The sequence below is a fragment of the Ictidomys tridecemlineatus genome, chromosome 10, assembly GCF_052094955.1.
Source record: "Ictidomys tridecemlineatus isolate mIctTri1 chromosome 10, mIctTri1.hap1, whole genome shotgun sequence".
Lineage (NCBI taxonomy): Eukaryota > Metazoa > Chordata > Mammalia > Rodentia > Sciuridae > Ictidomys > Ictidomys tridecemlineatus.
Window position 1 is genome coordinate 81,615,902 of NC_135486.1, and position 14,782 is coordinate 81,630,683.

The 14,782-nt window shown below is 34.5% G+C and overlaps 1 protein-coding gene across 1 annotated transcript in view; it reads left to right on the forward strand.

Moving 5' to 3' along the window:
* Nucleotides 1–14,782, forward strand: part of Dnajc1 (DnaJ heat shock protein family (Hsp40) member C1) — a 210,355-nt gene that overhangs the window by 81,455 nt on the left and 114,118 nt on the right. The window contains exons 2-3 of the mRNA XM_005325773.4: nucleotides 14,075–14,176; nucleotides 14,675–14,721. Of these exons, the coding sequence (XP_005325830.2) occupies nucleotides 14,075–14,176; nucleotides 14,675–14,721 (149 nt within the window). The remainder of the gene's footprint in view (nucleotides 1–14,074; nucleotides 14,177–14,674; nucleotides 14,722–14,782) is intronic.

Consider the following 14,782-nt stretch of genomic DNA (forward strand, 5'->3'; position numbering starts at 1 on the left):
AAATGGATCAAAGAGCTTGATATCAAATCAGAGACTCTGTGCTTGATACAAGAAAAAGTTGGCTCTGATCTACATATTGTGGGGTCGGGCTCTAAATAGGATGCCCATAGCCTAAGAGTTAATAACAAGAATAAACAAATGGGACTTACTTAAACTAAAAAGTTTTTTCTCAGCAAAAGAAACAGTAAGAGAGGTAAATAGGGAACCTACATCCTGGGAACAAATTTTTACCCTTCACACTTCAGATAGAGCCCTAATATCCAGAATATACAAAGAACTCAAAAAATTAAACAATAAGATAACAAATAACCCAATCAACAAATGGGCCCAGGACCTGAACAGACACTTCTCAGAGGAGGACATACAATCAATCAACAAGTACATGAAAAAAAGTTCACCATCTCTAGCAGTCAGAGAAACGCAAATCAAAACCACCCTAAGATACCATCTCACTCCAGTGAGATTGGCAGCCATTATGAAGTCAAACAACAACAAGTGCTGGCGAGGATGTGGGGAAAAGGGTACACTTGTACATTGCTGGTGGACTGCAAATTGGTGCAGCCAATTTGGAAAGCAGTATGGAGATTCCTGGGAAAGCTGGGAATGGAACCACCATTTGACCCAGCTATCGCCCTTCTCGGATTATTCCCTGAGGACCTTAAAAGAGCGTACTATAGGGATACTGCCACATCAATGTTCATAGCAGCACAATTCACAATAGCTAGACTGTGGAACCAACCTAGATGCCCTTCAATAGATGAATGGATAAAAAAAAATGTGGCATTTATACACAATGGAGTATTATGCAGCACTAAAAAATGACAAAATCATGGAATTTGCAGGGAAATGGATGGCATTAGAGCAGATTATGCTACGTGAAGCTAACCAGTCCTTAAAAAACAAATGCCAAATGTCTTCTTTGATATAAGGAGAGCAACTAAGAACAGAGCAGGGAGGAAGAGCATGAGGAAAAGATTAACATTAAACAGAGACAGGTGGTGGGAGGGAAAGGGAGAGAGAACAGAAATTGTATGGAAATGGAAGGAGACCCTCAATGTTACACAAAATTATATATAAGAGGTTGTGAGGGGAAAAGGGCAGGAAAAAACAAGGTAGAGAATTGAACAACAGCAGATGAGGTAGAGAGGGAAGATGGGAGGGGAGGAGAGGGGAGGGGGGATAGTAGGGGATAGGAAAGGTAGCAGAATACAACAGTCGCTAATATGGCATTATGTAAAAATGTGAATGTGTAAACCGATGTGATTCTGCAATTTGTATTTGGGGTAAAAATGGGAGTTCATAACCCACTTGAATCAAATGTATGAAAGATGATATGTCATGAGCTTTGTAATGTTTTGAACAACCAATTAAAAAAAAAAGAATAGTGTCTGTTTCATGTAATTAGCTGCATTGACATTTGGGTCATAAATATTTACTATCATTATTTCTTCTTATTGGGTTTTTGCCTTTACCAGTGTGAAGTGACCTTTATCTCTTTTGGTTAATTTTGACTTGATGTTTGCTTTGTTGGATAACAGAGTAGCTACTCCTGCTTGTTCTGGGGTTTCATTTGCATGAAGTATAAATTTCCATATTTTCACTTTCAGCCCATGACTGTCTTTGCCTGTAAGTCTCTTGCAAACACCATATAGTTGGGTCTTTTTTTTTTTGCAGGGGGTCGGGGGTACCGGGGATTGAACTCGAGGACACTCAACAATGGAGTCACATCCTCAGCCCTATTTTGTATTTTATTTAGAGATAGAGTCTCTCTGGATTGCTTAGCACCTCGCTGTTTCTGAGGCTGGCTTTGAACACACAATCCTCCTGCCTCAGCCTCCTGAGTCACTGGGATTACAGGTGTATACCACTGTGCCAGCTACTTGGGTCTTATTTTTTAATCTATTTCACTAGTCGGCCTTCATTTGGACAGTTGAAACCATTTGCATTCAGTGTTATTACAGAGATTTTCACTAATTTCTGTTATTTTGATTTATTTCTAATTTTTAGTTTGGTTCTATTTCTTATTTGTTTAGCTACTTTTCAAATGAGGTCCATTTGCAAGCTCTGGAGTTTGCTTTTAATTTTTTTTTTCTGTGTATAATTTCTTTAAGGATTTCTGTAGTGCTGGTTTAGTAATCATGAATTCTTTTAGTTTCTGCTTGTCTGGAATGCTTCAGTTTTGAAGGATAGCTTTGCTATGTATTACAATTCTGGTTGACAGTTGTTTTCTTTCAGGAATTTGAACATATCAATCTAAGCCCTCCTTGATTTTAGTTTTTGCTGAGAAATCAAAAGTTATTCTGATTGGCTTGCCTCTAACCGTGACCTGATGTTTTTCTCTTGGAACTTCTAAGATTCTTCCTTGTTCTTTATGATAGGTATTTTAATTATAATGTGACATGGAGAAGTTCTTTTTTGATCTTGTCTATTGGAGTTCTGAATGCCTCCTATTTCTGAATATCTATCTCATTCTAAAATTTGGAAAATTTTTATTATTGTTGACCAAGAGTCAACAATAATAAAAATCTTTGGTTATCTTTGCTATTAGTCTGCATTTCACAAGTCTCTTCAATTCTGATGGTTCTTAAGTTTGGTCTCTTAATGTCCCAGATTTCTTATATATTCTGGTCACAGTTACTTATTTTCTTTTCTTTAATGCTATGGGAATGTTCATGGCCAGCCACTTTGTCTTCCAGCTCTGAGATTCTATCTTCTACATGGTCTACTCTATTAGACTTTCAACTGAACATTTTATTTGATTTATTGTGCCCTTCATTTCTAAGATTTCTGTTTGGTTCATTTTTATTATCTCTATCTCCTTGATTGATTTTTTAATTCATATTCTGTACTGATGTCCTAAATTAATTTATCTTTTTGTGTACTCTTGGAATTCATTGATCAATCTTATAATCATTGTTTTGAATTCTCTATCTGATATTTTAGTCACTTCAGTATATTTGTAATCAGTTGCTGGCAAATTGGAATTTAAGAGATGTCATGTTACTGTGGTTTTTTTCGCATTTCTTGTTATCCTATGTTGGATTTTATGTATCTATCAGTATGGATTTCTCTTCCACAATTTTGTATGGGCCTTTTTAGCGCACATCGTCTCTTGCCAAATTTTCTGGAATAAAAGGTTGTTGTAAATTTTTCAAAATATTTCCAAGTGGGGTTTGTAATATATTTTCCCTATTAGTTCTTCAGTGATTATTGTATTTTGACATAATGTGTATTGTGTTAGAGCTTGAGCATTCCACTTTTTCTGTAGGTCTCAAAAGAGTGAGATTCTTCTAAGAGATCTAGTAATTGCATTGATTATAGCAAAGTATTTAGGGTACACCTTCTGTGATTGCCCTTCTTCACTTAACAACCCTGTATATTCTAAAGGGATATGGGAATGATCTAGATTGGGACCCCCCATAGTTGCTTTCACAGTCTTTGCGTTAAGTCTCTGTTTTTGCTGTAGGACTGGGTGTCCAGAAGTGAGATCTGAGGGCTCCCCCACCCCATAGCTATTTGTGCTTGAGGTCTATTTATTGATGGGGGGTTTTCTCTCCTGTATTGTTTAATTTTTAGCATGTCTCTTAGCTGGGTTTTGAGTTTGTTAACTCAGCAGCAGAATCTCTACTTTATGAACTTTTAGTGTCCCAGCAGATTCCCAGCATCTCACAGAAAAGGGGTAACCAACAACAGCAACAACAGCAGCAAACAGTATACAGCATCAAGATAAATGCCCATTGCCTACTATGACATCTACAACACTACAAAAACACAAATGAGGGATCAGCAATTGCCAATAGCAACAATACTAAATAGCTGTGAACTAGATCTGTCATGAATGCTGATAGCCAATGTCAACTACACCATCTAATTGCAGCAGCATGAGTAATAGTAGCAAAAATTATGTAAATCAAATAGTCCTAAAATGTGTTTAAAAATAGAGTTCATTAAAAGAAAATGTGATAGGAAGATAAAATTTAGAATGCTTAAAATTTGAACATAGAAAGCAGAAAAATTGTAGCAAGTGATGGCTGTAAAGAAGGATAAAAAAATAAAAGATGGAGAGAGAGAACAAGAAAATTTGGGTATTGGGGGGAAAAGGAGAGAAAAAGAAACATGTGAAACAAAAATAAACAAAAAGCTGGACTCTCAAAAGACAAAACAAAAACAGCACACAATTAAAATTTTTTAAAATGAGAAAAAAAGAAACATATATCCACAAATCCATCAGCACAGATATAACACCAAAAGAAAACAGAAAAAATTTGTAACATAGAATGAAAGAATTGTCTCTACTGAGATGGTCAGAATTGTCAACAAGATGGATGTTCACTGCCTATGCCCACCTGTCCTTCCTGCTTCTTTTTGAGTTATGGATCCCTAAAATATTGGGATGAAATTTGTTAAACCCTTTCCCCTTTTTGTGTTGCTCATCATACTGCTAGCTGGTTGAAATAACTCTCAGCTTCCCTTCTCATTAGCATAAGGTAGGACAGATGGAAAGTACTGTCAGTTGGAGTTTTGTCTGGACAGACCACCAGACCATGCTCACCTAGGGTATTAATGCTGGGTTTTGAGTTTGTAGTGATCTATGGTGGGGCTGCTTCAAAATTCTAAGTAAGGAGCTCTGTTGGCTGGGGCTTAGCTCTAATCAGACCTTTGGGAGTTTGACAGGTGGTATTTGCTATGGAGAAATTGGGTCAACACAACCCTAGGACCAGGTAAATGCTGATCTCTACTGGGTATCCAGATAACAGGGGCCTCCTGCAAATTCTTCTTGTAGGGTGATGAGTCATCATCCCTCCACAGGTCTCACACACTCTAACAGTCATGAATATGGCTTTCCCAGGCTCCATCCTGAGTGTAATCCCACCTGCCCATTCATTTTCCAACCTTCTTCAGCTGGTCACGTGAACTGACAGACAAGGCAAAGCAAGCAGCACTTCCCTCCATATTTCTGACAGAATTCCTCTGGGTACATTCTTCTCTGTGCCTGATTCAATTCATTCTTCTAGGTACATTCTAGGCCACAGGTAACTGCTTACCAGGACAGAATGGCAGTATTTACTATGATCTCCTGGGCTCCAACAGCAGCAAGCTGCAGCATGGCCTCCTCAAGATGGCTCCTGCCTCAGTTCTCTGCTTGCCAGTTAAGAAACACAGAGCATCTTGCTGTGTGCAATCTCTGGTTCAGCTAAGTTGAGATTGCTTTTCTGTAAGGCTTTTCTCTGCCAAATGTGTCTGTTCTCTTGCATTTTCTGTTTATATTGCTTTTCCCATTTGTGATGAACCAGTGCTGCTGCAACTGCTACAGTGTACTTTTCCTTGTCATTTGTTCCATGCACCTAAATATTTTGGTCTCTTAGGAGTCTCACTGTTTAATACTGAATTTCAGTGAATTTTATCTTTCACGAGAAGCAGTATTCTTACTGCTTGAATTTCAAGCCACAGAGTAACAGAAAATGTAGCTTTCCTCTAATTCACCATCTTTAATCCTAAACGAACATTTTCTGGCTTTCAAGGTGCCTGACATTCTCCCTATCTACAATTAACTATTAATGTTAATGAATTAAAATCTTCCATAATGCAGCAATCCAAAAGGAAATGTCCAATAGGTGATCAAATACTGATATTTTATGGCCTTTCTGTATCAATAACAAACCTTCTAAACATAGTAGAAAAAATTTTTTTCTTAAGCTTTCCAATTTTATTCTCCTAGAGCACATTTTTCTGACTTGATAATGAATGTGGTGTTCTATGGAGACAACATGAGGATATTTTTCATATTATGATATTTTCTGATTTTCTTTTTTATTTCTCCTTTGACTCATTGGTTTTTTAGAGTGTGTGGTTTAATTTCCACATATTTGTCAATTTTCCAAATTTCCTCTGTCATTGATTTCTAATTTTATTCCATTGTCATTAGAGAATATACTTAAAATTTCAGTCTCTTAAGATGTATTAAGACTTATTTTGTAGCTTACTATAAGGTATTCCAAGTGTACTTGAGAAAAAGGTGTTTTCTGTGTTGTTGAGTGTAATATTCTATAGATATCTGTTATGTGTGTCTAATTGTTTTGTACAATTGTTCAAATTTTGTTTTCTTGCTAAGACCTCTGATTATTTCAGTTGTAATGTAAAGTGGAGTGTTTTACTATAAACTGTCTATTTCTTCTTTCAATTCCATTAAATCTTTGCTCATATTAGTTTGGGGTTCTGTTATTATATGCACATATTCAGGTTTATACTTGTTTATAATTGTTATATCCTCTTTATGGATTGACCATTGTGTCATCAAATAAGATCATTTTATGCCTCTTGTGTTAAACTTTGTCTTAAAAGTCCATTTTGTCTAATGTTATATAGTGATTCCAATTCTCTTTTGATTACAGTTTTCATGGAATATCTGTTTCCATCCATTCATTTTTTCCTATTTGTGTTTTTGGTTCTGAGGTGAATCTCTTGTAGATATCATATATAGTCTCATCAGTTTTATTCATAATCCATTCTGCCATTCTCTTTGATTGGAGAGTTAAATACATTTACTTTTAAAATAATTACTGATTTAAAAAAAGACTTTTGCTATTTTGCTCTTTATTTTCTATATCTTGTTTATTTTTCAATTCCTGCTTTCTTTTATGTTAGACTTTTTTCTGACCATTGAATTTGCTTTTCAATTCTTTTACTATGGATCTTAGTTTCTTGGTTTTCCCTGGGGACCACAGTTAACATCTTAATTCAGATTAATACCAATTTAGTTTCAATTATATGAAACAGTTTTCTCCTGTAGTGATCACTATTCCTTCCTTATTTTATTTTCACAGATTACATCTTTATATGTGTATGCCATAATCATAGATTTATACTGTTGTTTTATTTAAAACAGACTTGTAATTATTGCTTTATAGTATAGTAATTACATTTGTATCATCTAGAAAAAAATTAGAGTCACCAAAATATATTAGTATTGTTTTTTGTATTTACATAGATATTAATCTTAGGCTGTTTAGGGTACTTTAATAAGATACTTTGCAATAGGTAAGTTATAAACGATAGAAATTTATTGCTGACAATTCTGGAGACTGGAAAATCTAAGATCAAAGCACCAGAGATTCAGTGTCTGGTGAGAGCCTGTTCCTCATAGGTGGTATCATCTATGTCCTCAGATGGTAGAAGGACAAAAAAGGGTAGCTCTTTAGGGCCTTTGTTATCAGAGTATTAATTCCATTCATGAGCCCTTATGATCTGTTTATCTCACATTGGCCCCAACTTTTTTTTCTCCCATGGCAGATGTGCCTTTATTATGACCGATATTGTAAAACACAAGAAGCATACTTTATGATTAAGAACTATTATATAATCAATCATGGTGGAATCAATAAATACTTAACAATAATTATCTTATAATGAAATATAAAATTCATTTTCAGCATTTTTAGTTTGTGTCACATTTTTTTATTTATATGTGGCAGCACAGTGCATTGTAATTCTTATTACACATATAGAGCACAATTTTTCATATCTCTGGTTGTATACAAAGTATATTCACACCAATTTGTGTCTTCATACCTGTACTTGCATAATAATGATCATCATATTCCACCATAATTAATAACTCCATGTCCCCTTCCTTCCCCTCCAACCCCTCTGCCCTATCTAGAGTTCATCTAATCCTCCCATGCTCCCGCTCCCTATCCCACTATATATTAGCCTCCTTATATCAAAGAAAACATTTGGCTTTGGGGTTTTTGGAATTGTCTAACTTCACTTAGCATTATCTTTTCTAACTTCATCTATTTACCTGCAGGTGCCATGATTTTATTCTCTTTTATTGCTGAGTAGTATTCCATTGTGTATCTATGCCACATTTTTTTTTTATCCATTCATCTATTGAAGGGCATCTAGGTTGGTTCCAAAGTTTAGCTATTGTAAATTGTGCTGCTATACACATTGATGTGGCTGTGTCCCTGTAGTATGCTGTTTTTAAGTCCTTTTGTATAGACCCAGGAGAGGGACAGCTGGGTCAAATGGTGGTTCCATTCCCAATTTTTCAAGGAATCTCCATACTGCTTTCCATATTGGCTGTACCAATTTGCAGTCCCACCAGCAGTGTATGAGTGTGCCTTTTTCCCCTACATCCTCGCCAACACTTATTGTTGTTTGTATGCATAATAGCTGTCATTCTGACTGGAGTGAGATGAAATTTTAGAATGGTTTGGATTTGCATTTCTCTAATTGCTAGCGATGATGATCATTTTTTTCATATATTTGTTGATTAATTTTATATCATCGTCTGAGAAGTGTTCAGGTCGTTGGCCCATTTATTGATTGGGTTATTTGTTTTTTTTGGTGTTTAGCTTTTTGAGTTTTTTATGTACCCTAGAGATTAGTGCTCTATCTGATTGTGAAGGGTAAAGATTTGCTCCCAAGATGTAGGCTGTCTATTCACCTCACAGATTGTTTCATTCACAATAGCTAAACTGTGGAACCAACCTAGATGCCCTTCAATAGATGAATGAATAAAAAAATGTGGAATATATACACAATGGAATATTACTCAGCAATAAAAGAGAATAAAATCATGGCATTTGCAGGTAAATGGATGGAGTTAGAGAAGATAATGCTAAGTGAAGTTAGCCAATCCCCAAAAAACAAATGTTGAATGTTTTCTTTGATATAAGGAGGCTGATTCATGGTGGGGATAGGAAGCGGGAGTATGGGAGGAATAGATGAACTCTAGATAGGGCAGAGAGATTGGAGAGGAAGGGAGGGGGCATGGGGTAATTAATGATAGTGGGACGTGATGATCATTATTATCCAAAGTACATGTATGAAGACATGAATTGGTGTGAATATACTATGTATACAGCCAGAGATATGAAAAACTGTGCTCGATATATGTAAAAAAAAAAAAAAAAAAGACTCATAGCACAAGAATTAAAATCAAGAATCAATAAATGGCCCCAAATTTTAATACTATCCCATTGGGGATTCAATTTCAACACATGAATTTTGGAGGGTCACAAACATTTCTTTCAATTTGATTACTGTCTAGTATTTTTGTTTGTTTGTCTTTTGTTTTTGTTTTTTAATTATTTTCCTTTTAGGCCTGAAGAGCTCACTATAACATTGCTGGTAAAGCATGTCTACTACCACTGAATGTTAATTTTTGTTTGTTTATTCAACTGTATTTCTCTTTTTTTTAAGAGAGAGAGAGAGAGAGAGAGAGAATTTTTTAATATTTATTTTTTAGTTTTCAGAGGACACAACATCTTTGTATGTGGTGCTGAGGATCGAACCCGGCTGCACGCATGCCAGGCAAGGGCGCTACCGCTTGAGCCACATCCCCAGCCCTCAACTGTATTTCTTAATTTTTCATTTTAAGGGATAGTTTTGTTGAATATGAAGTTTCTTTTTGATGGATTTTTATATTATTAGCATGTTCAATATGTCATTACACTAAATTTTGACCACCTTACTTTCTGATGAGAAATTAGCTATTAATATCTTACTGAGAATCCCTTGTACATAATAAATTGCTTCCTTTTTCTTACTTTTCATATTCTCTCTTCTTTGACTTTCTGCAGTTTGATGATAATGTTTCTAGATGTGGTTGTCTTTTTGTTTTGCCTTAGAGTTTGCTAAAATTCTTCAATGTGTAGATTCATGTCTTTAAAAAAAAATTAGACAAGGGCCAGGGTTGTGGCTCAGTGGTAGAGTGCTTGCCTAGCATGCATGAAGCACTGGGTTCGATATAAAAATAAACAAAATAAAATAAAGGTATTGTGTCCATCTACAACTTTAAAAATATTTTTAAAAATTAGTTTTTCTTTAAATATTTTCCTTCTATTTCTATATTTTGAACTTTATTATTTATATATTTGTATTCCTAATGGTATAGGTCTCTTAGTTGTGTTCATTTTTCTTTTTCTTTTCTTTTTTTCCTCTTTGCTTTCTAGACCAGGTAATCTCAATTGGCTTATCTTCATGTCTATTGATTATATCTTCTGCCTATTCAGATATGCTGTTGAGTGTCTTACCTAGAGAGCTTTTCATTTAAATTATTATGTTTTTCAACTCTAGAAGTTCTTTCAACCTTTTTGTTAATATTCTCAATTTGGTGAATCATCATGCTTTTTCTTTAGTTCTTTGTACATACGCTTTAAGCATACTTAAAATAGTTAAAAGTCTTTGTCTAGTGGTCAAAGATCTAGACTTTGTCAGAGATGGTTATTATTAATTTTCTCTGTATGTGCACCAAAAACTTCTAGTTTCCTTGCATACTTCATGAGTTTTGGAAGAATACTGGACATTTTAAATATATAATGGTGACAATTAGATTCTCTTAGCTTCTCAGAGTTTTGTTTTTACATCTTGTTGTGTGGGGTGCTATGTCTAGTGATTCTTCTGAACTTACTTTGTAAAATCTTTATTTTTTGTTGTGTGTGGCCTCTGGAATGTCTGCCTATTAGCTCAGTGGTCAGCTGATGATTTGGCATAGATTCCTTAAATATTTAGAACCAGACAAAACACACACACACACACACACACACACACACACACACACGTGTCTTCTTGTCCTTGCTGGTGGCTCTGTGTGTATGATGTATCATACCTTCAGTATTCAGCTGGCTAGTGTCTTATTCCCCAGTCTTTTTTCCTAGACTTTGTGATGTGTCCATTGTTTGCCCAGACATTTTCCTTTGCCCAATTTAGCACCATCTAATAAGTTGCCTTTTAATGTTTTTCACCACTGCCTTCTCTGCTCTAGTAGAGTTCTGAGTTTGGCAAAGTAAAGGTAGCTCTTTTATACAATGTCAAGGGCAGATCAAAACAACCACAGTTTTTTTGAGAACACCTCTGCTCCCTCCAGCACCAGAAATGTCACCAAAAGCTTAGGTTCACATCTTCCATAGCCTAAGAATTAGCTGAGTTCTAATTCTTAAGCACTTGCCTGATTGCCGTAAACTTTGATTGTTTTCCAGAGTTCAGTTAAAGTTGATTCTGACAGATTTTGCCAGGTTATTCACTGTTTCTTTGGAGGGTCGGACCCTTAGAGTTTTCTATCCTGCCATGTTCACTGACTTTTCATCACCCATTGTTTCAGTTTTGATGAGCATATATTACTTCCATTTGTTTTTTAAAGAATGACAATGTCTTTTCTTTACAGAGGTTATCCAAGTGTTAAAATCATTCATAGTGAGCTTGCCAGAGAACTATGTCACACTTAGGAAAAGAATCCTGGCAAATTAATCCAGTAGATCTCTAATATCAACTGTGTTAAAAATGGTCAACTCAGTCATAGCCCTGTCAAAAACTTTTCTCTATGAGCCAAAAAGATAAAAGCTCTCTGCTGAAGTTGGAAGTTGAATGTGTTAAGATTCAGGCCTAGCAGAAAGTGATGTAAAATGTGTTAGACAAGCCAATACATATCAGTCTTTAAAGCTTCCACTGGAAGCCAGGTGCTGTATGTATACCTATAATCCCATTTACTCAGGAGGCTGAAGCTGGAAGATCACTTGAGCCCAGGAGTTTGATGAAAGCCTGGGCAACATATTGAAATTCTGTCTCAAAAAACAAAAATACACAAACAAAATTTCAATTGAATATTTTCACACTGTAGTTATGATAACATGTTTGATATACTTTATCAGATTAATTGGAATATAACAGTTCTTCTCACTCCTTCTCAAAGCAGTAGCCCTTTGTGAAGTTATTCAGCCCAAAATTGAAGCTAACAAAGGGGACTGATTATGAAAAAGAATCAAGTATTTTCCTTATTTGAATTCTCTTTTTATCTATATGCAAGCAGTGTGTACTTGAAAAATTACTTAACCTCTCTCTCTCACCTCATCAGTAAAATCTGCCTGGTAATAACTGTACTTACATCATAGGTTTGTTATGTGGATAAAAACAAGTTAAGATTCATTAAGCATGTTACATTATATAAATACATAATCTAATTTTAGGTACAACATGTCTAGAGCATGTCTTTTTAGATAGAAACATCTCTAAGCTTTTCAGCTTTATCCACTTAAAATAGAGTTTATTGGTGAAATAACTCTATTGGGTGGGTTCTTAAGAGGAAAATAGCCAGGCAGGGTTTTTGTGTAGCCTGAGAGGTCAGTTCCTTAACAGAAATTGTCTGTATACATGAAGTTGGTGAACTGCATCTTAAAATGTAATGATCTGGGAGATCGGGAGGATGGGCCAACATAGAGATAAGGCTAAAAAGATGGAAAAATACAGTTGATGAAGACACTAACGGTAACTTCTGAAATGTTTGTAATAGGAGAGCCATCTGGCCAAATTTGTTTTTTGAGTATATACTGTGGCAGAAAAAAATGGAGTATTTGGGTCAGAATGGCAAGAATGGAAGCAAGGAAATGCCTTGGGTGACTATTAGTCCTAATTTTTAAAAATAAGTCATAGATGTTATATGATTAGCATCTATCAGTTTTTATGTAGTCGGGCACGGTGGAGCACGCCTGTATTCCCAGCAGCTCCAGAGGCTGAGATAGGAGAGGATGTGGCTCAGTGGTCAATTGCCCCAGAGTTCAATCCCCAGTACCTGCCCGCCCCACACACCAAAAAAAAAAAAAAAAAAAGGATATGTAAGCTCTTATTTTGTAAGAAATCTACTTTGGGAGTAATTTTATCTCTGGTACAGTCTCGATTTAATAAAATATGAAATCCAAATTAGAGAATGGTTATTCAGTTGACACTTGTCTTCTGATCAACCAAAAGATTCATCACACATTTCCATTAGATAATCATTTCTTTCTACCACAGATAACCTGTAGTCTAATGCAGGGAAGACATCAATTTCATTGAGCAAATTAGAATGAAAAATAACCATATTACCTGCAAAACTTACTTTGCTAATTTTCTAGTTCTCAGCCTTTTAATCACAAAGATATTAATACCTAGGATAGGATACTGAGCAGAAGCAACCAGCCCCAGAAAACTGGTAATGAAAATGATAGTTTATAAAAGGAAATCTTTACAGATTAAATATAGTCTTACTTTATCTTTCTCCATCTGTTTCTTTAACAACTTTTAGTCCCACTGTAAAAATCCTTGTTTTTTTAATTTGTTAGTCATTTGAACTTTTTATTAGTTGGAGGAATTAATTGGACAAATAGCTATAAAATAAAAGGTAAAATTTTATAAGAAACTTTATTATCATTTTGCCTCATGAATATGTTATTGAAATTTCTTTTAAACTTAGTAGAGATAAAATTTTAAATCCCAGTGTATTCTTTGTTCTTTATTTGTGTATTTTGTATTAGCCATGTAGAATGTTATTCTCTGATTTTACCTGTGCATACAAGATTATATAAAATGTAATTTTAACATTCACTTAATCTGAAGTACTGAACCAAGTGTCCTTTAAAATATATTTAAACTATATTAGTAATATACAAGTAGTGGGAAAATTTATTTCTACAAATACTGGGGAAACTTGAAAATATCTTTTAAAGTACTGAAAAATATTTAAGTATAATATACATAACTATTTTAAATTATAATTTTTAGATAAATGCAAATTTAACTGCCTTCAAATACGCATACTTTTTGACATGTGAAATTGATATTCCATAAATTGTTGCTGAATGTTAAATTCAATATAAATAACAATAAATAAAGTACATATGGTAATCCTGGGATTCAGAAATTAGCATTAAGATTCTCAAATAAATAAAGACCTTCTTTGAAGGCACACAGATGTATTAATTTTTAATTTGCTTCTTTTTGATCTCTTAATTACTGAAAAAGATTTATTGGTTAATTTTAGGAAGGCAAGTGTTTGAAAAGTTTTGCCAAATACTGTCTTCTTTAAATGACTGTATGGTAATGAAAAGTTAAGAGGAGAGCCAAATTAGATTGAATAATTGTTCAGTCATGTGGGTCAGGCTAGCTGCATAGCCTGGTTGTTAGACTGATTGCTCAAATTACATTGCCTGGAGTCCTGCACTTGGATGGCTGTCTTCTCAGATCTTAACAAGGTTCTGGGAATTTCTTTTTCTGACAAAGTTTGCTTTGTATTTCCCCCTCCCCCTACCACCTCCAGGATGCTTCATCTGCAGACATCAGAAAAGCATATCGTAAGCTTTCACTGACTTTACATCCAGACAAGAATAAAGATGAAAATGCAGAAACTCAGTTTAGACAAGTAAGTGAAATATGCTTTTATATATATATTGTGACAATTGTAATAATAATTATATTTATGGTTGAATATTAACTTACATGTAGAATATTTCCTTTTAAAAATGAAATAGTAGTCTAAAATATAAATTTATTCAATTTTTTAATGAAATAAGTTTTCACCAACATTTTGTAGTGTCAGACTCTCTAAATGCTTGGAGGGTCATAATTGTCATAATTTTCTTGTCTAAATTACAGCTTTTATTTTTAAAAGGTGTATTTTAAGATAAGCTGTTAGCTTTTGCTGCTTTCACAAAGATTCTTTTTGACCTCAACCATTTTTTTATCCTCTTAAGGTGCTACCCAAAACGTAAAACATTACTTATAGTTAAGATTTTATCTGTTTATTGCACTTATGCACACATAGGGTTTTCTGCATGTACATTATAGAGCCTTCACTTTCCTGTGTGTTATTTCTTATAGTTGAGAGTATTTTTGTTTTAAAGTAATGCTTCTGTTTTAGTTGGTGGCCATTTATGAAGTTTTAAAGGATGATGAACGAAGGCAGAGGTGAGTGTTTATTTGTGCTTCTGAATTAAGATGTAGTTTCATGCAACATCTTCTAAAAAGA